We start from the raw sequence: 24,983 nt of genomic DNA on the forward strand, positions 1-24,983 counted from the left end.
AGGAAGAGTGGCAAGAAAGAAGCCATTGCTTAAAGAAGAAAATAAGCAAACACATTTGATTTTTGCCAAAAAGGCATGTGGGAGACTCCCCAAACATATGGAAGAAGGTACTCAGATGAGACTAAAATGTGGCTTTTTGTCCATCAAGGGAAAAGCTATGTGTGGCTCACACCCAGCACCTCCCGAGAACACCATCCCCACAGTGAAGCATGGTGGTGGCAGGATAATGCTGTGGGGATGTTTTTCATAGGCAGGGACTGGGAAACTGGTCAGAATTTAAGGAATGATGGATGGTACTAAATACAGGGAAATTCTTGAGGGAAACCTGTTTCAGTCTTCCAGAGATTTGAGACTGGGACGGAGGTTTACCTTCCAGCAGGACAATGACCCTAAGCATACTGCTAAAGCAACACTCGAGTGGTTTAAGGGGAAACATTTAAATGTCTTGGAATGGCCTTGTCAAAGCCCAGACCTCAATCCAATTGAGAATCTGTGGTATGACTTAAATATTGCTGTACACCAGCGGAAGCCATCAAACTTGAAGGAGCTGGAGCAGTTTTGCCTTGAAGAATGGGCAAAAATCCCAGTGGCTAGATGTGCCAAGCTTATAGAGACATACCCCAAGAGACTTGCAGCTGTAATTGCTGCAAAAGGTGGCTATACAAAGTATTGACTTTGGGGGGATGAATAGTTATGCATGCTCAAGTTTAAAAAATGTTGTCTTATTTCTTCTTTGCTTCACAATAAAAAATATTTTGCATCTTCAAAGTAGTAGGCATGTTGTGTAAATTAAATTATACAATCCCCCCCAAAATCCATTTTAATTCCAGGTTGTAAGGCAACAAAATAGGAAAAATGCCCAAGGGGGCGAATACTTTCGCAAGCCACTGTAATTTGTTTATTAATAACTTTTCTTGTTCAAAATTGTGCACTCTCCTCAAAGGATAGCATGGTATTCTTTCACTGTAATAGCTACTGTAAATTGGACAGTGCAGTTAGATTAACGAGAATTTAAGCGTTCTGCCAATATCAGATATGTCTATGTCCTGGTAAAGTTTCTTGTTACTTACAACCTCATGCTAAGGCTGTGATAGGAGAAACTGAAGATGGATCAACAACATCAACAACAACATTGTACTAACCTATTTGACAGAGTGAAAAGATGGAAGAAGCCTGTACAGAAAATAAATATTCTAAAACATGCATCCTGTTTGGAACAAGGCACTAAAGTAATACTGCAAAAAAATGTGGCAAAGCAATTAACGTTTTGTCCTGAATACAAAGTGTTATATTTGGGCCAAATCCAATAGAGCACATTCATGAATACCACTCTCCATATTTCCAAGCATATTGGTAGTTGCATCATGTTATGCGTGTAATTGTTAAGGACTGGGGAGTATTTCAGGATAAATAAAAGAAACGGAATGGAACTCAGGCAAAATCCTAGAGGAAAACTGGTTCAGTCTGCTTTCCACCAGACACTGGGAGATTCATTTCGCTTTCAGCAGGACAATAAACTAAAACACAAATCTTCACTGGAGTAGCTTACCAAGAAGTCAGTGAATGTTCCAGAGTGTCCGACTTACAGTTTTGACTTAAATCTGCTTGAAAATCTATGGCAAGATCTGAAAATGGTTGTCTAGCAATGATCAACAACCAATTAGAGACATAGAGACATACCCAGAAAGACTCTGCCAAAGGGGCTTCTACAAAGTATTGACTCAGGGGTGTGAATACTTACAGTACCAGTCAAAAGTTTGGACACACCTACTAATTTCTTTATTTTTTACTATTTTCTCCATTGTACAATACTAGTGAAGACATCAAAACTATGAAATAACACCTATGGAATCATGTAGTAACCCAAAAAGTGTTAAACAAATCAAAATATTTAGATGTTAGATTATTCAAAGTAGCCACCCTTTGCTTTGATGACAGCTTTGCACACGCTTGGCATTCTCTCAACCAGCTTCATGAGGTAGTCACCTGGAAAGCATTTCAATTATAAGGTGTGCCTTGTAAAAAGATAATTTGTGGAATTTCTTTCCTTTGTTTGAGCCAATCAGTTGTGTTGTGAGAAGGTAGGGTTGGTATACAGAAGATTGCCCTATTTGGTAAATGACCAAGTCCATATTATGGCAAGAACAGCTAAAATAAGCAAAGAGAAACAACAGTCCATTACTTTAAGACATGAAGGTCAGTCAATCCGAAAAATGTCAAGAGCTTTGAACGTTTCTTCAAGTGCAGTCGCAAAAACCATCAAGTGCTTTGATGAAACTAGCTCTCATGAGGACCGCCACAGGAAAGGAAGACTCAGAGTTACCTCTGCTGCAGAGGATAAGTTCATTAGGGTTTCCAGCATCAGAAATTGGCAATTAACTGCACCTCAGATTGCAGCCCAAATAAATGATTCACAGAGTTCAAGTAACAGACTCATCTCAGCATCAACTGTTCAGAGGAGACTGCGTGAATCAGGCCTTCATGGTCGAATTGCTGCAAAGAAATCACTACTAAGGGACAACAATAATAAGAAGAGACTTGCTTGGGCCAACAAACACGAGCAATGGACATTAGACTGAGTCCAAATTTGAGATTTTTGTTTCCAACTGCCGTGTTTTTGTGAGACACCGAGTAGGTGAACGGATGATCTCCGCATGTGTGGTTCCCACCGTGAAGCATGGAGGAGGAGGTGTGATGGTGTGTTCAGGGGCTGAAGCTCATTGGCTAGAACTCAAATTGCTAGGGGGCTTGCCTACATGGGTGAAAATGGGGCAGCACAGCTTCCAGTAGAACAGTTGCTTTCAAACTAGGGATATATTGGCTAATTGAGATAAAACAGTAATTCTGCTCATAGATTATGCTTGTATGAACTACACAGTGACACATCAATACCAAGGCGGGAGGTTTAAAAAATATTTTTTTGCGCTGGTCAGTAACCTTAAATGTACTGACCAGTACCGTGTGAGTACCTAACAGTGTGTGCCATTAGCACATCTGAAGTATCCTATGGGTATAACTGTAGAACCTTCCATTGGTTCTACCTGGAATCAGAGGGTTGTTTATGAGGGTTCTAAATGGAACTCAAAAGGGTTCCCCTACAGCACGTGTCAAACTCATTCTCTGGCGCTGCTGGAAATTCAGTTAGCTGGCAATCGAGAGGTAGTGAGTTCAAATCCCAAGTGAGGTTCTCTCCCAAGTAATCAGAATAAAGCAGCATACTGTTCCTTACAAGAATAATTCCTCAATCCAGCTCCAAAAATACAGTTACTTTTTGTATACTTACCATTTTTGTATACTTCCACTGCAATCAGTAGCCAGGAAGTTTTTAACAATGTAAGGAAGAACACTCTGGTGGAAAGTACAAACCTCAGTGTAATGGTTATTTAAAGAACCCATAGTTAAAAGGTTCTCCACAGCCCAAAAAAGGGTTCCCCTGCAGGGAAAAAAAGGTACCGTTTTTTGGTAATAACTAGCACCTTTTTTTGTTATTGAGTGTAGTAACAAGAAAATGTAGCATATTGCAACCTGCTGCTCTCCAGATACTGTATTGTTTTTCTTACACATTTCTTATCTCCCTCTATCCGCCCTATACTAGACGAGTGTACCACCCCAATCTCCAGCCTTCTCCTGTTTCCATGACAACGACTTCAGCACCGAGAGCAAATAGTCCCTGCCTCCTCTCGGGTGAGTTCACAGGGCAACGGGCTGAATGACTAAATCGCCACCGTAGCTTTGTTTGACATAATCGATTTATAATTAAATGGAATCAAAAACGGGAATTCACTTACAATCATGAAAGAGGTTGTGTTGTGCCTCCGCTCTTGTGAGTAATTTGATCTCCTTTCTCATTTGAATAGTAATGTTTCTCATGTTGAGTCCAATTCAGTTTGAAAGCCAATGGAAAATATCTGCATCCCAAATGGCACCCTATTCCTTATTTAGTACACTACGTTTGACCAGGGCCCTATGGTTTGGGCCATAGACAAGGTCTGTTAAGGCTTTGAAAATGTGTTTTTATTAAGCATTTTATTGCTGACTGTATTGTTTCCCTGCTGCACCTGTTTGTCAGTGTGTATCTCTCTCTCTCTCACTCTCTCACTCTACACTCTTAGGAAAAATGGTTCCAAAGGATTATCTTGCTATCCCCATTTGGGGACAGCCAAATAACCCTTTTAGGTTCTAGAAAGCCCCTCATTTTCTAAGAGTGTACCACCATTCCTTTTTTCCACTTCACTTCTCTCCCTCCCCTGCGCTTCTCTCTCATCCCTTCCTCTCTTGCCTGTCTCTTTAGCCTCTCTTTTCTCTTTTCTCTCTCTCCTCCATCTCCTCTTTTCCATCCGTCCTTCTCCCACCCTCCTTAATCCTTTTCTTCCTTTGTGCTTTTTCTAAAAGAGTCGGACGTCATTCATGTCAAGAGGAGTGAAGAGCTCTGTCCCCTCCAACTACTGTCAGCAACAGTCAACCACAGTGCAACAGGCAACCACATTGCAACAGTCAACCACATTGCAACAGTCAACCACAGTGCAACAGTCAACCACAGTGCAACAGTCAACCACATTGCAACAGTCAACCACATTGCAACAGTCAACCACAGTGCAACAGTCAACCACAGTGCAACAGTCAACCACAGTGCAACAGGCAACCACATTGCAACAGTCAACCACAGTGCAACAGGCAACCACATTGCAACAGGCAAGCCAGTGATCAAACCATTGAGAACTGCAATAGAACCAAACCAATGTTCTTCAACCCTGGTCCCGGGGGAACCCACAGGGTGTGCAGGCGTCAGGCGAGTTTGCTAGCGCTGGGCTGGAACAAAAGCCTACACACGCTGCGGTTGAAGAACACTGCTTCTACACACACAGTACCCATTATCAACCACACACTCAGTAAATCAGCTAGCTAACATTATTTTTTAGATATACTGTAACAACCCCTTTCATTAAATGTGGACCGAACAAGGAGGGGGGAAAATGAAGATAAAAATACATAAGAGAAGAAAAAAGGCAATATGCTCCATCTCACACCTGCTATCCACTCCCTAATGGACCATGTTCGTTGGACTTTTTTCTCTCTCCCTCTCTCTCTCTTAATTAATTAATTAAATTTAAGGGCTTTATTGGCATGGGAAACATATGTTAACATTGCCAAAGCAAGTGAAGTAGATAACAAACAAAAGTGAAATTAACACAAATTAATAGTAAACATTACTCACAAAAGTTCCAAAAGAATAGACATGTCAAATGTCATATCATGTGCGAATTGTTAAAGTACAAAAGGGAAAATAAATAAACATACAAATAGGTTGTATTTACAATGGTGTTTGTTCTTCACTGGTTGCCATTTTCTTGTGGCAACAGGTCACACATATTGCTGCTGTGATGGCACACTGTGATATTTCACCCAATAGACATGGGAGTTTATCAAAATTGGGTTTGTTTTCTAATGCTTTGTGGATCTGTGTAATCTGAGGGAAATATGTGTCTCTAATATGGTCAAACATTTGGCAGGATGTTTGGAAGTGCAGCTCAGTAGCCATCTCATTTTGTGGACAGTGTGCACACAGCCTGTCTTCTCTTGAGAGCCAGGTCTGCCTATGGCAGCCTTTCTCAATAGCAAGGCTATGCTCACTGAATCTATACATAGTCAAAGCTTTCCATTTGGGTCAGTCACAATGGTCAGGTATTCTGCCACAGTGTGCTCTCTGTCTTGGGCCAAAAAGTATTCTAGTTTGCTCAGTTTTTTTGTTAATTCTTTCCAATGTGTCAAGTAATTATCTTTTTGTTTTCTCATGATTTGGATGGGTCTAATTGTGTTGCTGTTCTGGGGCTGTTTGGGGTGTGGTGGTTAATTTCTGTATCATCAATTGAGGAGAGGAAAACGTATCACACAAGTCAGAGTTATACTTAAACTGCATCTTTATTAGTGAGAGCTCTGCAATAGCGATGGCTGGTCAACGAAACAACCTCAGATGATTTGTTGAGAGTCCTGAGACAAAGGATGCAAATATCTTTTATAGCCAAGATACACCCCTTTAGTCTACATGACAAACAACAGAACTGTGGAATGGGTCACAAGGTGAGACTTGATAAATGAGAAAGGAGTATCACCCAGCCAGATATCATCTGCTTTGAAGACTGTTCTTATTTGACAGAGTTTGGCCCCCAAGACGAGGCTCTGATCTCGTTCCTGGTACTTCATAGCACAGAAAAACCAACAAACGTTATGGCATATATCAATTGTCAACTCCAGATACTCCCATCTCAAGTAAAACCCCTCCTTGACCACACTCCTAAGACAAGCTCACTGTGGGGAGTGAGCCTCTAGGTCAATCACTATCCCAGGATAGGTGACATCAGATGACATACAATGGTTCCAGACACATGTTTTCTCAGACCTTATCTCCCCCAAGGCCAAAAGAGGGAGTGACTAGCGCACAGACATTGTGGAGAATAGTAATTGGTTTCCCATTAATCACGCCATCCCTTCACATGGTTTAAAATAGGTAAAGACACATTCACATATAAAGACAATGTTCCCTCCTGTCCTCTTATCTTTCTGATATTATGCATAGCACCAGGGACATGTGAAAGACAAGCCTGCCTTCTCCCCTCTCTGGGCCCCAGGTGTCTGAGGCCCATATGAGGAAGGAAGTGCGACTGCCAACACCAGAATCCGAAGGGATATAACAGACATCAGAACTGTAACATGGTATCTTACTAATGTTTTTTTACAGAGTGTATGGATTATAGAAAAATAACAAATAGAGAATCAAATCCCTTTCATGTCGAGTACCTTATTTCCAGGTAAGCTTTCTCAACTGGGAAACTGACTTTACAACCTTTATACCGCAAAACATACTTGCACATGTTTAATCATACAGAATAATACATTGTTGAGGAAAATACAGAAATAAGAAACAGAATTTAGAAATGCTCCCTAAGTTACAGGAGAACCAGTGTCTGAACACAGTTCTCATCACAACAGGTTGGACAGTCATCCCTCCGACAGCGGGCACAGTAATATGGATCGGAATGGTGGAAATGCCCATTAGTTCCCCTTGTCCACCCCTCGGCCACTTTGCACACACAGTGTAGAACATAAGCTCCACATCTGGGTTCCCATGCTCAGGATTGGGGTCCCACCATCAGCGATGTAGTCAGGAATAGGGAATAGGTCAGGGAAATCATTCATATACTGTGATCCCTCTCTTTCTGCATTGTCCAGTGAGAATACTGCACTGTGTTCACCTTATTGTTGTCCATCAATCTCAGATTCTTCATCTACACCTTCTTCATTTGCAAGCAAGGGCATAGTAAGAACATCAACTGCTTTACTAGACAATTTCTTCTCACAAGTGATAATCAGCAACAGAGCAATCAGCCATAACAATCCATAGATGAGCCAGTGGAAAAAGGTCACTCCCCAAGCACCAAACAATGACTGAACCCACCCAAATGGATTCCAGTTGTAGTCAGGCTGGTGTTCCCTTTCGAGAACACCACTAAGCTGCCTTAAACGTTCCACTACAATAGTCAAATCCCCATACCAAGGGGATTAACCCGCGCCAGAACTTCTCCAATTTTGAGGATCATCACGAGTCACTGGGGACGTCATTGGATTGCGAGATGTCCCTCTTAATTCGTGTTAACCTGCTTGGAATGGAGGAGTTAGTTTTATGCACTACCATACATTTACATTTTACATTTAAGTCATTTAGCAGACGCTCTTATCCAGAGCGACTTACAAATTGGAACGTTCATACATATTCATCCTGGTCCCCACAAGGGAGATGTTTAGTTAATTAACCGAAATTACAGCACTCTGTCCAATTTGTTGGTAGGTAGAGATTTTATCACCACAGATCCAATAATGATCAGTAAATGTTGCCGAGCCAAATTGATGAGGAGAACGATCGTCAGAGTCCGCGTCAACAATGGTGTACCCCATCCTCAGTCTAACGGTGTTTCCAGAGCTGCATGTTCCATTCTTCCAGCTACATGCTATTGGGAAGACACTATACTTGACACATGTTGAATCCCTGCGTCAGGGGTACATTCGGTCCTCCACTTCACCCGCCTCCTCAAGTTTCTTTTTTGTGAAGAAGAAGGAGGGAGGTCTGCGCCCGTGTATTGACTATCTCTAAACCAGATCACTGTGAAGTACAGTTACCCGCTACCTCTCATAGCCACAGCAATTGAGTCAATGCACGGGGCGTGCTTCTTCACGAAACTGGATCTCAGGAGTGAGTATAACCTGGTGCGTATCCGAGAGGGAGATGAGTGGAAGACGGCGTTCAGTACAACCTCAGGGCATTATGAGTACCTCGTCATGCCGTACGGGTTGATGAATGCTCCATCAGTCTTCCAAGCCTTTGTAGACGAGATTTTCAGGGACCTGCACGGGCAGGTGTAGTGGTGTATATTGGTGACATTCTGATATACTCCCGGCGGAGCGAAACTATGACGTGGGGGACCGGGAGCTGTTGGCTGTCGTCAAGGCTTTGAAGGCGTGGAGACATTGGCTTGAGGGGGCTAAACACCCTTTTCTCATCTGGACTACATGCGGGCAGCGAGGAGACTGAATCCTCGCCAGGCAAGGTGGGCCATGTTTTTTACCCGTTTTGTTTTCACCCTTTCGTACAGACCAGGTTCCCAGAATGTCAAGGCAGATGCACTGTCCTGGCTGTACGACACAGAGGAGCGGCCCATGGATCCCACTCCCATAATACCGGCCTCCTGCCTGGTGGCGCCGGTAGTATGGGAGATGGACGCGGACATTGAGCAGGCGTTACGTGCAAAGCCCGCTCCCCTCCAGTGTCCCGCTGGGCATCTGTACCTCCGTGCTGTTATGCACCTCCGTCATCCAGTTGGCTTAGTATGGAGCGTGAGGATTGCCACCCCTTCTCTATTGGCGTGGTGATTTTGTGCCCAGTCAATTTGGAGATGTGACTTTATAGTAACAACCCATTTATACATTTAAATAATAATAATAATAATATTTAACCAAGCAAGTCAGTTAAGAACAAATTCTTATTTACAATGACGGCCTAGGAACACCGGGTTAACTGCCTTGTTCATGGGTAGAACGGCAGATTCTTTTACCTTGTCAGCTCGGGGATTCGATCTAGCAAACTTTCCGTTACTGGCCCAACGTTTTAATCACTAGGTTACCTGCCGCCCATAGCACAGTCCGTATCTGGAAGCAAATGGAGGTCCTTTTTGACCTTAGACCAATATCATTCCTGTTGCCAGGAATCCCTCCTTTTCCCCCTCTAACCTTGATAACACCCTTAAGCGATGGGGAGAGCTAGGGTTCAATACCATAGGGGATTTATATATAGAAGGGACCTTTGCCTCCTTTGATTTGCTGAAGGAAACCTATAATCTTCCCAGAAGTAACTTTTTCAGATACCTACAAATTAGAGACTATGGTAGAAAACATCTTCTGACATTTGGAAATGCTAAATCTTCCATGTTTTACTGATGCATAAAAATATGTCCCTCCTCATGCAAACTGATATCTTGTCCATATGACGCTTTTCAATCTGTTAGCATACCTTCTACAGATGCCATTAAGGCAAAATGGGAGGAAGAGCTAGGGTCTGTGGCAGACTGGGAAGATAGCTTGGAGTATATCCACACCTGCTCCATTAACTCCAGACATCGTCTCATACTATTCAAGCTATTACACAGATTACACTATTCCAAAACTAAACTGCATAGGATATTTCCTGATACATATTTCCTATGTGTGATAAATGTCATGCTGTGCAGGGTACACTATTCCACTGCTTTGCCTTATGCTCTAACTTGTATGGTCATTGGTGTGGGATTTTTAGGATCGTCTCTGAAGTTCTGAAGACTTCAATTGACCCAGACCAGCTTCTGATCATCCCGGAAGTGTCAGAAACCCTAAACAGATTAACCAACCCCCTACAACAACTAATCTCTTAAAGTCTCATTTCAGCCCCTTTGACAGCTTCAGTATTATTAAATGTATATAAAGTGCTGGTAGATATGTATTTATCAATATAACAATATTTTTCATTCAATTATCGAACAGACATGCAAAATCTCACTCCCGGTCTACAGATGTTTTTCATTAACACGTGAAAATGTTCTTCCCCCAGTGAAGTCTGCAGCGTTTGGTTTCTATAGCAATAGAAATATCTTACATTTTAATTATAACCTACCTAAACTGGACAGTTTTATCTCCATCTCTTCATTCAAAGACTCAATCATGGACACTCCTACTGACAGTTGTGGCTGATTCGCATGATGTATTGTTGTCTCTACCTTCTTGCTCTTTGTGCTGTTGTCTTTGCTCAATAATGTTTGTACCATGTTGTGCTGCCGCCGTGTGTTGCTACCATGTTGTTGTCATGTTGTGTTGCTACCATGCTGTGTTGTCATGTGTTGCTGCCTTGCTATGTTGTTGTCTTAGGTCTCTCTTTATCTCGTGTCATGGTGTCTCTCTTGTCGTGATGTGTGTTTTGTCCTATAGTTTTGTTTTATTTTTAATCCCAGCGCCTGTCCCCGCAGGAGGCCTTTTGCCTTTTGGTAGACCGTCATTGTAAAACAATATTTGTTCTTAACTGACTTGCCTAGTTAAATTATAATAAATCATCAAGCAACTGCCAGTTTTTACCACTACAGCTCTGTTTCCTAGTTGATCAGTTTCTCTCTTAAATTAGGTGCAATAATAGTTTTCCATTTGTTTGGGAGGGAGAATTATTGTCCTTACAGCCTCAAGCCTCTTACTTTACGTAACAATATATATCATCAATACAACACTGGACAGTTTGACGGGTTCCAGCACGAGCTGTCCTAGAATGAATTGGAATGTATCTAACCCACTGCCTGAGAGGTGTGCTGTCTCAGAGTCAGAAGCCATCTGTCAGTTTTAATATTTTGTTGTTGAGCTCCGTAGAGGGATGCATAAAACATTGTGTGTTGTCGTTCCATTACCCTTTGCTACTAATGGACCATGTTTGCTTACCAATTCTCCACCCTTATTCAGAAGTGTGTACTTGCACACTCCCCATTATGGATTTATAAGCATAGGATTGGCGTAAGCATTGGCTGGAGGGAGTTTCCATCTTGGTTAAATCCATGTCAGATATTTTTCAAGTGCACACTTCTGGAAAAGGGTGGAGAATTGGGACTCAGCCCATCAAGCAAGGGGGAGAGGAGAGGAGCGATCGGTACCTTTTGGGTATGAGTCCGTCAGCTCTTAAGTGGCCTCTGGTGGTAACAGATTGTTACTACAAGAACAGGGAACATAAAGCCTGGTCCCAGATCTGTTTGTGCTCTTGCCTACTCCATTGCAGTCCTTGTCTATCTAAGTTTGGCATGACAATGAGGGACAAGGAGTTGGCATTGTATAGCACAAACAGACTGGGACTCAGGTTTGTGGAAACCAATGATTTTTATCAATGAGAAGAGTTACATTGGACAATCTCTTAACATTTATTTACAAAACATGTCTCATTTATGGAAAGGTGACACAGGTTTACAAAACATTCAACCACATTCATGTTTAAAGTGTATGACAAAGTGGAAACACCAGAGAAGAGTAGCCAATTCAAACAGACCAGAAGTCACACACAGCAGTACAAAAATGGAAACACCCAAAATGGCAAATCTGATCGTCAATTTCGAGACAGTATAAACCTATCACAGTACATGCAGACTCCTGGTTCGTCAGTACCAGATGCATTCTTCTACACATTCTGATAGCCATTGGCACATATCCATCAAAGGTGAAACTATAATCTAACTATCATAAAGCTGGAGAGCACTAATGGATTTCAGAACATCTCTTTTAGTCACTTCTACTCATGTTAGCCTGTTGTGAGCTTAAAATAAGTCCGCCCTTTTGAGTGTTGAAAATATTCCTAGTCAAGGAGAAAGGACATTCAACAAGTGTACTCTATACTTAACCACTCTGCTAAGGTCCCCCTGCTAAAGGTCCTTGCCGCATTCGGTCTTTAACGAGGTACGGAGGGCCACATTGAATCAGTTTTGCCTTGTCGATCAAGAATGAATAAGACAGGGGGGCACCTGATTCTAGATCACCTCTCCTGTGACACTTGAAACATACAGATCCAGGTTTTCCAGCTTGAAAAGGTCTTGGGATGACACTTGTGACGGTCTACTTTTGCATACTTGTCCACTTAAGTAGGTTGTACACTCTTCCTGAATCATTTGAATTGAAGCTAATTCTCTAGTTTGTTTAGCTAGTTTGTTCGGAGGTACTCAATACAAAAATAAACAGCAAGGCACTGCTCACGAAATCTATTTAAAAAAAAATCCAATATGTATAATGATGTACCATACTTGAATTGTGTACTGCAACATTGTGGTTTTAAGAAGTTGTCCCTTGGAAATTCCTGTACCCCTGACAAACATCCATAACAACATTACATACAGTCACAGTCAAAAGTTTGGAGACACCTACTCATTCAAGGATTTTTCTTTATTTGTACTATTTTCTACATTGTAGAATAATAGTGAAGACATCAAAACTATGAAATAACACATATGGAATCATGTAGCCGGCAAAAAAGTGTGAACACAAAGTAGCCACCCTTTGCCTTGATGACAGCTTTGCACACTCTTGGCATTCTCTCAACCAGCTCCATGAGGAATGCTTTTCCAAGTCTTGAAGGATATGCTGAGCACTTGTTGCCTGCTTTTCCTTCACTCTGTGGTCAAACTCATCCCAAACCATCTCAATTGGCTTAAGGTCAGGTGATTGTGGAGGCCAGGTCATCTGATACAGCACTCCATCACTCTCCTTGGTCAAATAGCCTTTACACAGCCTGGGAGGTGTGTTTGGGTCATTGCCCTGTTGAAAAACAAATGATAGTCCCACTAAGCCCAAACCAGACGGGACGGCGTATCGCTGCAGAATGCTGTGGTAGCCATGCTGGTTAAGCATGCCTTGAATTCAAAATAGTGTCACAGTGTCACCAGTAAAGCACCCCCACACCATCACACCTCCTCCTCCATGCTTCATGGTGGGAACCACACATGCAGAGATCATCCATTCACCTACTCTGCGTCTCACAAAGACACGGCAGTTGGAACCAAAAATCTCATATTTGGACTCATCAGACCAAACGACAGATTTCCACAGGTCTAATGTCCATTGCTCGTGTTTCTTGGCCCAAGCGTCTCTGTTCTTCTTATTGGTGTCCTTTAGTAGTGGTTTCTTTGCAGCAATTAGACTATGAAGGCCTGAGTCATGCAGTCTCCTCTGAACAGTTGATGTTGAGATGTGTCTGTTACTTGAACTCTTTGAAGCATTTATTTGGGCTGCAATTTCTGAGGCTGGTAACTCCAATGAACTTATCCTCTGCAGCAGAGGTAACTCTGGGTCTTCCTTTCCTGTGGTGGTCCTCATGAAAGCCAGTTTCATTATAGCTCTTGATGGTTTTTGCGACTGCACTTGAAGAAATCTTAAAAGTTCTGTACATTACGAATTGACTAACCTTCATGTCTTAAAGTAATGATGGACTGTCATTTGTCTTTTACTTATAAGAGCTGTTCTTGCCATAATATGGACTTGGTCTTTTACCAAATAGAGCTATCTTCTGTATACCACCCCTACCTTGTCAGAACACAACTGATTGGCTCAAACTAATTAAGAAATTCCACAAATTACCTTTTAACAAAGCACACCTGTTAATTGAAATGCATTCCAGGTGATTACCTCATGAAGCTGGTTGAGAGAATGCAAAGCTGTCATCAAGGCACTTTTTGGGTTACTACATAAATCCATGTATTATTTCACATTTTCGTTTTCTTCACTATTATTCTACAATGTAGAAAATAGTGAAAATAATGGAAAACCTTGGAATGAGTAGGTGTATCCAAACTTTTGACTGGTGCTGTACCTGTTTCAACAGCTACTTATTTCGGAAAGTGCAAATTCTCAGAAATAAATGCAGATACATAGTATTTGCTAAATTCCAATCAATATCAGCTGGTAACATATGACAACAGAGAGAGAACACAGGTATCGTGTAAAAACAATGTTCTATTCTATTCAGACATTCACTGAATAAAATACGATACGGTTTACACTGGAATCACATCACAGGGTTTCATCTAACCAACAGAAAGATGACAGTATCGACAAAAGACAGGATATAAGTGGATAAGTGGAAGGATAATGACAAAAGGTAAGGTATCCCTGCAACTGAAACAAGGTCATGTTCAGTAGGAATCAAACCGAAGAAAACAAACTGAAACAGGAGGTACTATCTGGAATTAAGAATAAGAAAAAATATTTGGGACTATGTATTAATTTTATTTCTACAGTTTTTTCCACTTTCATTCCACAGTGACGGCATCTACGCTCTCTTGTGAGATCTCAGAGTCTAGCGAATAGCAGGAGCTGCCATTGTCCTGAGCTTCCCTGTTGGACTCCTCCGCCAACATTACTGTGGTGCTTGCTGCCACCCCAACGCCGCCCTCCGGTGGCCCCTCGCAGAAGTGTCCGGAGGCGTGGATGAGCTGGCTGCAGAGGCGGCTGTAGCGGTGGTAGCGTGACGGCTTGCCCGTGTGAGTATACATGTGCTCCTGCAGCTGGCTCTTCTGGGCGAAACGCAAGCTGCACACAGCACAAGCGATCTTGCGCTTTCGTGATTGACTGGTAGTGGAGGTGGTGGTGGGGGGTGGACTAGTGCCAATGGCTATACCGCCCCTGCTCCAACTTAGCTCAGCAGCTAGCTCATTAGCTAAGGCCTGGCTCTGCCGCAGGGCCTCCTCCAAGCAGCCTGCATCTAGCTGATCCTGGGGGGCCCCACGTTGCTGCTGGTCCTCAGGGCCCTCCGGGTCCCCTACCCCGCCCTGGGAGAGGCCCTCCATTAGTCCACTGGGATCCATGGTGCAGGCGGCATGGCTGAACAGGTGCTTGCGGAGCCCCTCGGGGGAGGAGCAGCGCTCGCCACAGCGGGGGCACAGCAGCACCAGAGGGCCATCCTTGAACAGGAGGCCCTGGCAGGGGCTGCCGCCCTGGGCTGAAGGAGACGTTGGGGACCCTACCCTTCCCAGTGCCTGGTGGCCCTCCTCTCCCTCCCCTTCCTCCACCCTCTCCTGCTTGATGCGTGTCGAGATGTTTGAGTCGTCGCCGGAAGCCACTGAGGAGACGCCACGGAGGAGACCAGAGAAGGGCTGACGGTCCGAGGAGGGGATGCCCTCCATCCCCACGGTCATCGAGAACTGTGCGGCGTGGGAGCGGCCCGCCTGGGTGGACGAACGCCCGTCCTCCGGGCCGCCGCCTCTTCGGGTCCCTGCACTACCTTTAGGGCCCCCAGTACCCTCTTTGTTGGCCAACTGGGATGAAATCTGAATACCGTACAGGTTGGACATACGGACCAGGTCGCCGACATCGGGGGACCCCTCGTCGGGGTTACGGCACAGCTGGTAGGCATGGAGAAACTTGATGCCCTCCTGCAGGCGGCCCTGGTCCACTGGCTGCTTGGGGCCCATGCCAGTGTACATGATGTGGAGCAGGTAGCTGAACACATCCGGCTGGATGTCCGTGGGCTGTATTTTAATGCACTCACTGTGGAGATGGTAGTAGACAGTGGGAAAGTATTATTGCTGACTATTACAAATTCCATAAAATCTCCTGTCTCTTACAGTGGGGAGAACAAGTATTTGATACACTGCCGATTTTGCAGGTTTTCCTACTTACAAAGCATGTCGAGGTCTGTAATTTTTATCATAGGTACACTTCAACTGTGAGAGACGGAATCTAAAACAAAAATCCAGAAAATCACATTGTATGATTTTTAAGTAATTAATCTTAGCACTTTTTTTATTTTGCATGACGTACCAGTGTCCTGGTCGCTGTGCGTGCGAGCCTCTATCCCAACCTAGTATAAGAATGATCAGGCATCTCTCTCAGAGCTCTGTGTTGTACTAGATATTTTTCTTTAGGAAGCTTCTCACTTTGCTCTGTTCTCACGCTCTCATTACCTGTAATATTACTGCACCTGTTTGAACTCGTTACCTGTATAAAGACAACCTGTCCACAAACCTCAATCAAACAGACTCCAACCTCTCCACAATGGCAAGACCAGAGAGCTGTGTAAGGACCTCAGGGATAAAATTGTAAACCTGCACAAGGCTGGGATGGGCTACAGGAACATAGCAAGCAGCTTGTGAGAAGGCAACAACTGTTGGCGCAATTATTAGAAAATGGAAGAAGTTCAAGATGATGGTCAATCCCTCGGTCTGGGGCTCCATGCAAGATCTCACCTCGTGGGGCATCAATGATCATGAGGAAGGTGAGGGATCAGCCAGAACTACACGGCAGGACCTGGTCAATGACCTGAAGAGAGCTGGGACTACAGTCTCAAAGAAACCATTAGTAACACACTACGCCGTCATGGATTAAAATCCTGCAGCGCACGCAAGGTCCCCTGCTCAAGCCAGCGCATGTCCAGCCCGTCTGAAGTTTGCCAATGACCATCTGGATGATCCAGAGGAGGAATGGGAGAAGGTCATGTGGTCTGTTGAGACAAAAATAGAGCTTTTTGGTCTAAACTTCACTCGCCGTGTTTGGAGGAAGAAGAAGGATGAGTACAACCCCAAGATCACCTACCAACCGTGAAGCATGGAGTGGAAACATCATTCTTTTGGGATGCTTTTCTGCAAGGGGACAGGACGACTGCACCGTATTGAGGGGAGATGGATGGGGCCATGTATCGCGAGATTTGGCCAACAACCTCCTTCCCTCAGTAAGAGCATTGAAGATGGGTCGTGGCTGGGTCTTCCAGCATGACAACGACCCGAAACACACAGCCAGGGCAACTAAGGAGTGGCTCCGTAAGAAACATCTCAAGGTCCTGGAGTGGCTGCCAGTCTCCAGACCTGAACCCAATAGAAATCTTTGGAGGGAGCTGAAAGTCCGTATTGCCCAGCGCCAGCACCGAAACCTGAAGGATCTGGAGAAGGTCTGTATGGAGGAGTGGGCCAAAATCCCTGCTGCAGTGTGTGCAAACCTGGTCAAGAACTACAGGAAACGTTTGATCTGTGTATTTGCAACAGAGGTTTCTGTACCAAATATTAAGATCTGCTTTTCTGATGTATCAAATACTTATGTCATGCAAAAATGCAAATTAATTACTTAAAAATATTACAATGTGATTTTCTGGATTTTTGTTTTAGATTCCGTCTCTCACAGTTGAAGTGTACCTATGATAAAAATTACAGACCTCTACATGCGTTGTAAGTAGGAAAACCTGCAAAATCGGCAGTGTATCAAATACTTGTTCTCCCCACTGTATATCAAAGTATCTCTTGGATTTTGTAGAGTAAGATGTATGAATACAAAACTAGCTCAAAATATCTTGTTTGTGACAGCTTTCCAGGGAAAACACACATAACATATACATTTTGTATATTACCATCCTCAAAGATAATATTAGCTTAACAGTCAATATACGAGTCAACACACACCATTCCTTTGAATCTCCAATACCACTGAAACAACCTCTGACGACCACTATTATGCTAGCCTACATCGTATGTGGACACTAGCCCACGCTACTGTACAATGCTAAGTACTTACTCGAAGGCCTAAACATAGGTATTTAACAACACCATGAGTGTGATATTGACTAGTACTGTTGATAAAAGCTAGCAAACCTTGACTGATGAATGAAGATCATCTTGAAGTAGTTGGAGAAGGCAGCCAGGACGGCCCGGTGGGCCTTGAAGTACACGTTGCCAATGGCGACAGTACAGTCACACAGGAAGCCGAACTCCCTCTGGATGTTGAGCTGCTGCAGGAGGAACAGGCTGTGGCTGGACACGTCCATGATGCCACTTCTCGACCTCCTGATACACAGTAATTAATATTTTATTATATACAGCTTAAAATTCATTTGGGAGAGGATATATTGTGCAGACGTGGGTTAAAATAGTATTTCCTTCCTATCAAATACTTTTAGTGTGGTGGGTGCGGATTGCACTTCTGGGGCTATTCCATTGTGCCAGGTAAGCTCAATAAACGAGCAAATACACAAATACTATTGGTAACAATGACAGGTCTGATTTCTGTGCAATGACAAAATGTGGTTCTATATGACTACACTCTTCCCTCACGCTCTAAAACACACACCAAACATATGTTCATAAATTTAACACCTCTGACTCATGCACCAAGGCATTTCTCAAGGTGTTGCTGAAACAATGGCATACTCTGCTGGTCATAGAACTGAAAGAAGCATCTCTAACTAAAGGACTGGGCCAGATGTTGGCATCTCCGTAACTTTCTACATGTAGACATGTTAGATAATAAAGGAGTTTCACGTCTGGTGTGACAACATTGTCACTTGAAACATTGAGTAACAGTAGGCTAACCTAAAAACTATGACAAAAAAACTATTCCAGATGTCAATGTAGCCTTATGGCAATATTGGTACATTGCAACTGAGCATGGGGTCAATAAAATGTACTGTTACACTGCAGTGATCATTTTGGCAGATATTTAAGATTAAGTTTTAAAATATATTTTAGACTTAGTTACATTTTTGTCATTTCATCCTTCGTTAGTTTTAGTTATCATTCGACTAAAAAATGTTTAGTTTCGTTTTAAATCACAGCCATTTTAGTCACATAGTCGGTGCATTTATTTTTGATTAAATAATGAATATTTAGGCTACCTCTACCGTTCATCATGTGCACATTCTGATTGCCTTGTCCAACCCACCTACTATCCCCTCATACGCTGTACCTTAGCTGACAACATTGATATTGTGGGAGATTTTAACCAATGCCAGCCATAATTAACCATATAGGCTATAAAGCCTTAGTTACAGGTTAAAAACAATGTAAAGCTCTATATTGTTTCCCAATCATAACCGGCAGGGTTATGACAGTGTTTTCCTTGAAAGGGCGAAAATTTGAGCTTTCCAAAAATGCCAGAAGTATTATTGTTGCAATCGATCAGGCATATTTATATTGTAGCAACCCTTTATTCAAATGTATCCATTCATTTTATCTACTTCAAAGCAGATGGGACAATACGATAGACTGTCAGACATGGCAACAAAGCATGCATTCTGCAACCACGACAGGGTCAGCTTTCGACGAATGGAATACATAAATAACTGAAAATACCACCCTAAAAGATTGTCAATATGCCAGTCCCCTATGTAGCCTACAACCCACAGCTAGTCTCATTATAAATTCGCCAACTTGTTTCACGACAGCATAACATCCATTCACACACGTCTGCGTTGAATCAAGTGTTCCTTCCGACCGAATCAAGTGTTCCTTCTACTAATGCATGCATTTGGATATCCCCTCCTATTTGCAAAACAAAACATATACGATAATTGGGAGTCCTTCTTACCACCTATTTGCGAAATACAGGTTTATATTTCGGAGGTCTATTTGTTGCTGCAGAGAAATTCTCGCAGTCTCTCACGTCTTCATATGTGATTGTCAACTGAGCATGCTATTCGTCACGTGACTGTACTGCGCCGTACATTTGGGACGTACTCTTTCACGGCATTTCGCCCGGTAGGCGGTGCTAACGTCACCGTGGGCGTAGATTTCAGCGCGCACAGTGTCGAGAACGAACGGAGCATTCACTCATGTCCGGATCGTGGAATCTATTCAACACACTGCGCAAAGCCATATTTGGGGCATTTCCACTGATGATTTAACCGTGTTCTCTTTCCTTCTATGCAGGCCGGCACCTATGTCTCACTTGACCATAACTCCTGCAAACGTGCTCTAACTTGGGGCTAAGCAGGGCCGGCTCCATGAATAAGTTACAAAAGCGGTTGCTTGGGGCCCCAGGCCGCTAGGGGGCCCCCAACCCCCAGTCGGGATCTCAACTTATTGTTGAGGGTTAGAATAGTAGAATACACAAGGTGCAAGTTCGAAATTTGGTTGTGAATCAGCAATTATTCTCTGGTAATGTCAATCACTGACAGTTACTCAATTAGCCAGGTCAGCCAGCATTTTTTAGATTGTTAAATTAGTCTAGCCAGTTATCATGGCCGAATACCAACCGGTCATGCAGGGCACGTGCCCAGGAGCCCTGACCTCCACTTTGATTTTGTTAGTCACTCTCACTCAGATATCATCAACATGGCATAAGTCATGGCAAAATGGGTAGTATTGCAGGAAAGTAGCTATAAAACTGAAGAGAGAAAAGAATCTCTGCCCCTCGGCAAAATGAGTAGAATTGCATGAAAGGTGTTAAAAAATGTATCTCCGCCCTATGGCAAAATGAACTGCAGAACACTTAATACATTTCAATTTACTGTTGAGAGTTAGAATAGTAGAATACACAAGGTGCAAGTTCGAAATTTGGTTGAGCAATTTTTTTATTGTTATGTCAGTCACTGACAATCACTCAATTAGCCATGCTGATCAAATCTCGCTTAGGGCCCCCAAATGGCTAGCACCGGCCCTGGGGCCAAGGCAAAGCTGCTGGGATTTTCAGCTGCATTTATATAACAATGGCTAACTGTGAACAATTTAAATCTTCTTTTTTTTTGGCTCAGAAAACTAAAACCACTCTCGGGTGCTAATTGGGGAACCCTGCACTAGTGTAACAATGGTGTTACAGTTGAAAAGCAACAATAGAGAGTTCAGATGTTCTAAGCCTAACTACAGTAATGGATGTTACTGTTTCATCAGAGAGCCACAAAGATGAAGTTAACAAATGTAAATCCCTGAATTCACATGATTTGCTATTCTATGCAGCCACAGCATAGGAAAAAGCTATACAAATGATTTTGTATTCGAATTTTGCATTGTTTAAAGTTGAGAGATATAATTCACGCAAATGAGACTGGTTGTGTAAGTATGCCTCCAGGATAATATGGTAAAGTTAGCCTCATGGATAGGCCCTCAAACAAATAAATAAGAACAAGGACATCCTTAATCCATCAGGTTAACAGTTTTTAATGAAGCTAGAAATGCATGTCTCAGTGATTGACAGTATACAGGTATTATTGCATATTGACTAACCAATCAGCAAATATAACATAATTTTATTTGTCACATGCACCGAATACAACAGGTCTTACCGTCAAATGCTTACTTACAAGCCCTTAACCAACAATGCAGTTCAAGAAATAGAGTTAGGAAAATATTTGCTAAATAAACTAAAGTAAAAAATAAAATATAAAGTAACACAATAAGATTACATAACAATAACGAGGCTATATACAGGGGGTACCGGTACTGAGTCAATGTGCGGGGGCACAGGTTAGTCGAGGTCATTTGTACATGTAGGTAGGGGTGAAGTGACTATGCATAGATAATAATTAGCGAGTAGCAGCATAGTAAAAACAAAGGCGGGGGGTGTCAATGTAAATAGTCCGGGTGGCTATTTGATTAATTGTTCAGCAGTCTTATGACTAGGGGGTAGAAGCTGTTAAGGAGCCTTTTGGATCTAGACTTCGCACTCCGGTACTGCTTGCCGTGCGGTAGCAGAGAGAACAGTCTATGACTTGGGTGACTGGAGTCTTTGACAATTTTGTGGGCTTTGCTCTGACACCGCCTAGTATATAGGTCCTGAAATTAGGTTAAATCTAATCATGATCAGTTTAATATATTTCATTCAAATACATTTTGTAGATTGTAAGGGTGCTGAGGGTGCTGTTACAGTAGTATATTATCTTAGAGCCAACACAGATGCCAAACAGCTCTCTGTCCTTGTACTCTAATCTCCCTGTTATTGTAATGGTGAGAGGTTAGCATGTCTTGGGGGTAGTCTTGCCTAATACTGTGAATGTCCTGGGGACTTTAAATAGCAACCACCTAGCAGACCGGGTATGGTAACTGCTGGTGGTGAAGAAGACCAGACTACAGACGTAAAGACGACAGAGGTAAAGAGGGACTTTACCCAAAAGAGCTGTGTAGATGAACACATACAAATGTATATTTCTGCACATATAAAGTGAGGTCCATCCCACCATTTGGTACAATGTGCAATGGTGGGTGAGTGACTTGGCATTTGTAATAAAGCGCAAGGATGCATGATAAACAGAGTCCAGTCTCCGTAAAATGGAGGAGGTTGCCGCTCAGCAAGGAAGAAGCCACTGCTCCAAAACCACCATAAAAAAGCAAGACTACAGTTTGCAACTGCACATGGGGACAAATATCGTACTTTTTGGAGAAATGTCCTCTGGTCTGATGAAACAAAAATAGAACTGTTTGGCCATAATGACCATTGTTATGTTTGGAGGAAAAAGGGGGCGGCTTACAAGCCAAAGAACCCCATTCCAACCGTGAAGCATGGGGGTGGCAGCATCATATTGTGGGGGTGCTTTGCTGCAGAAGGAACTGGTGCAATTCACAAAATGGATGGCATCATGAGGATGGAAAATTATATCGATATATTGAAGCAACATCTCAAGACATCAGTCAGGAAGTTAAAGCTTGGTTGCAGATGGGTCTTCCAAATGGACAATGACCCCAGGCATACTTCCAAAGTTGTGGCAAAATGGCTTAAGGACAACAAAGTCAAGGTATTGGAGTGGCCATCACAAAGCCCTGACCTCAATCCTATAGAACATTTGTGGGCAGAACTGAAAAAGCGTGTGCGAGCAAGGAGGCCTACAAACCTGACTCAGTAAGACCAGCTCTGTCAGGAGGAATGGGCCAAAATTCTCCCAACTTATTGCGGAAACATGTGGAAGGCTACTCGAAACGTTTGACCCAAGTTAAATAATTTTAAAGGCAATTCTACCAAATAGTAATTGAGTTTATGTAAACTTCTGACCCACTGGGAATGTGATAAAAGAAATAAAAGCTGAAATTAATCATTCTCTCTACTATTATTCTGACATTTCACATTCTTAAAATAAAGTGGTGATCCTAACTGACCTAAGACAGGGAATTTTTACTAGGATTAAATGTCATGAATTGTGAAAAACTGAGTTTAAATGTATTTGGCTAAGGTGTATGTAAACTTCCGACTTCAACTGTAGGTATTTGTAGGATGACACTTTTTCAATTGATAAGCCACCAGATGTGACAATGCTAACATTCTCTGGCAGAGTTTTAGCTCTGCCATGAATTTAGGTCATGCATTTTGTTTTTTGTATATTCAAGACCAGTTTGAGACCATAAAGGGAAGCTTGCAGTGACTGAAAATCAGTCTGGAGCTCTTCAACAGCCTGAACCAGAGAAGGAGCACATGAATATATAACTGTATCATCTGCATATAGATGCAACTTTCCTGGTTGCATCCCATTTCCCAAATCATTAATACAAATTGAGAACAACACAGGAGCTACAATGGAACTATTAATCTCAAGAAAGCTAGACGTGTGATTGTCAGTATATACACATTGTGTTCTGTCAGAAAGATAGTTCCTAAACCAATTTACTGCCCCTTCACTGAGACCAAAGTTTCTGAGTCTAGCTAGCAACAATTCATGGTCAACTGAATCAAAGGCCTTTGATAAATCCAAACAGAGCAGCACAATGTTGCTTTTTTAGTGCATTAATGATGTTGTTTGCCACTGCCATAGCTGCAGTTACGTTGCTGTTCCCCGATCTAAAGCCAGACTGAACCCCGCTCAGTATGTTCTTTTCAAGTAAGAAGTTTTTTTAACTCTGAGTTCACTACGGATTTGTAGACCTTGGCCAGGATAGGCAGTTTGGAGATAGGACGATAGTTATTAGCATCTGAGGGATCTCCACCCTTTAGCAGTGGGAGGACATAAGCTGAATTCCAAATGCTGGGTATGGAATTACTATACTATGGAACGATACTCTTACAATAACACTATGAGCCACTAAGACACTGTATATCCTAGTACTTGACGCTATATCCTAATACGCACAACATAAGTAATGATCAGAGAATGCCTAAAATGTCACTTGACAACCAGTGTTAGTGAATGTACTGTAGCATCATGTTTTGTTTAAAAACGGATCGTTTGTGAAATTATCTTGATTTTTAATGCTGTTATCCCGTTGTATAAAAGCAATAATACACTCGAGGCTTTGCCTCATGGCTATGACCATATCACAGCCATGATAAAAATGTCATAACACATTGCCTCTCATGTATTTTTGCTTAAGTAAACCAGAAAGTATAAACCCATCCTAGCTTACTGTATGAATGAGATCCCAGGTGGAGTTGCCTGGTTATGGCCTCAGTTCAGCTAGTTCATTCCACTCCTTGTAGGCTACTCTATGGCATTTGCCAAAGACATGGGACATGACCAGAGTGGCAAATGACCGGAGTGGCAAGGAGTGGAATGTTAGCTAAAACAACTGGACCCAGCCTCGGTAGAACGTTGACGTGCATCGGACAGTCCCATGCCATTGGGACAGTCGTTGCACTTTGAAACCGACGCCCACGTATGGGACTGCCCACCGGGCAAAATGCGTGAAAAGAGTGTGTCCCATGTATATTTTCTGTCAGGTCATAAAATGTGTAAACATCACCTGTGTGGGTAACGAACTCACATATTTTTCGGTACATACAGTGTGTACACTGTATGTACCGATCCTAAAAAATCCTGTTGTTGGTTAACAAACTTTGCAGCAGAGAACACTTTCTAATAGATCATAAAATGTGCATGCCATGCTCAGCCAATGAGTGCAGCAAAGTTCTAATAAACGTATGCCTTGGAGATGTCAATGTTTATTCTAATTTGCCTTTATGCTGAAATGTAGCCTAAACATCATCGGTGGTCATTCAAGTAAATGCCTGTGCATTTACTTGACGAAAGGCAATACACATTGGCTATTAATCAAATGAATGCTGAGGAAGATATGCCTAATTGAATTGTACAGGCCTACATGTATAATATAATAACTAGCCTACTATGCCAGTATCACATCTTCTATGTTCGTTTATTTTAACTGTAAGCATTCAACTGAGTAATGTTAACTGCCTTGTTACTCTACTGTGCACCCAGTCTCGGGAGGGTTAGATTTGCGTGAGTGGGGCTCAGTGCGGTGAACATGCTCAAA

General features: G+C 42.6%; 2 protein-coding genes across 7 annotated transcripts in view; one reads left to right on the forward strand and one right to left on the reverse strand.

Annotated features, from left to right (window-relative positions):
* Window positions 1-5,303, forward strand: part of mthfd1a (methylenetetrahydrofolate dehydrogenase (NADP+ dependent) 1a, methenyltetrahydrofolate cyclohydrolase, formyltetrahydrofolate synthetase) — a 66,559-nt gene extending 61,256 nt beyond the window's left edge. For all 6 annotated transcript variants that reach the window (XM_070446484.1, XM_070446483.1, XM_024000544.3 and 3 more), the window contains 2 exons: window positions 3,596-3,684; window positions 4,393-5,303. In XM_070446484.1, the coding sequence (XP_070302585.1) occupies window positions 3,596-3,667 (72 nt within the window). In that variant the 3' untranslated portion in view covers window positions 3,668-3,684; window positions 4,393-5,303. The remainder of the gene's footprint in view (window positions 1-3,595; window positions 3,685-4,392) is intronic.
* Window positions 5,304-13,819: 8,516 nt separating this feature from the next.
* zbtb25 (zinc finger and BTB domain containing 25) lies at window positions 13,820-19,488 on the reverse strand. The gene is made up of 3 exons (XM_024000514.2): window positions 19,381-19,488; window positions 17,670-17,861; window positions 13,820-15,579 (listed from the first exon to the last, which is right to left on the reverse strand). The coding sequence occupies exons 2-3, from the start codon at window positions 17,840-17,842 to the stop codon at window positions 14,343-14,345; spliced, it is 1,410 nt and encodes a 469-aa protein (XP_023856282.1). The 5' UTR covers window positions 17,843-17,861; window positions 19,381-19,488; the 3' UTR covers window positions 13,820-14,342.
* Between the last annotated feature and the right edge of the window lie 5,495 nt (window positions 19,489-24,983).

Source organism: Salvelinus sp. IW2-2015, linkage group LG14, assembly GCF_002910315.2.
Source record: "Salvelinus sp. IW2-2015 linkage group LG14, ASM291031v2, whole genome shotgun sequence".
NCBI lineage: Eukaryota > Metazoa > Chordata > Actinopteri > Salmoniformes > Salmonidae > Salvelinus > Salvelinus sp. IW2-2015.

Coding starts and splice junctions, on each gene's coding strand:
- zbtb25 (XM_024000514.2), bottom strand. CDS start 17,842: ATGGACGTGTCCAGCCACAGCCTGTTCCTCCTGCAGCAGCTCAACATC. Junction 15,580..17,669: donor ATCTTCATTCATCAGTCAAG/GTTTGCTAGCTT, acceptor CCATCTCCACAG/TGAGTGCATTAAAATACAGC.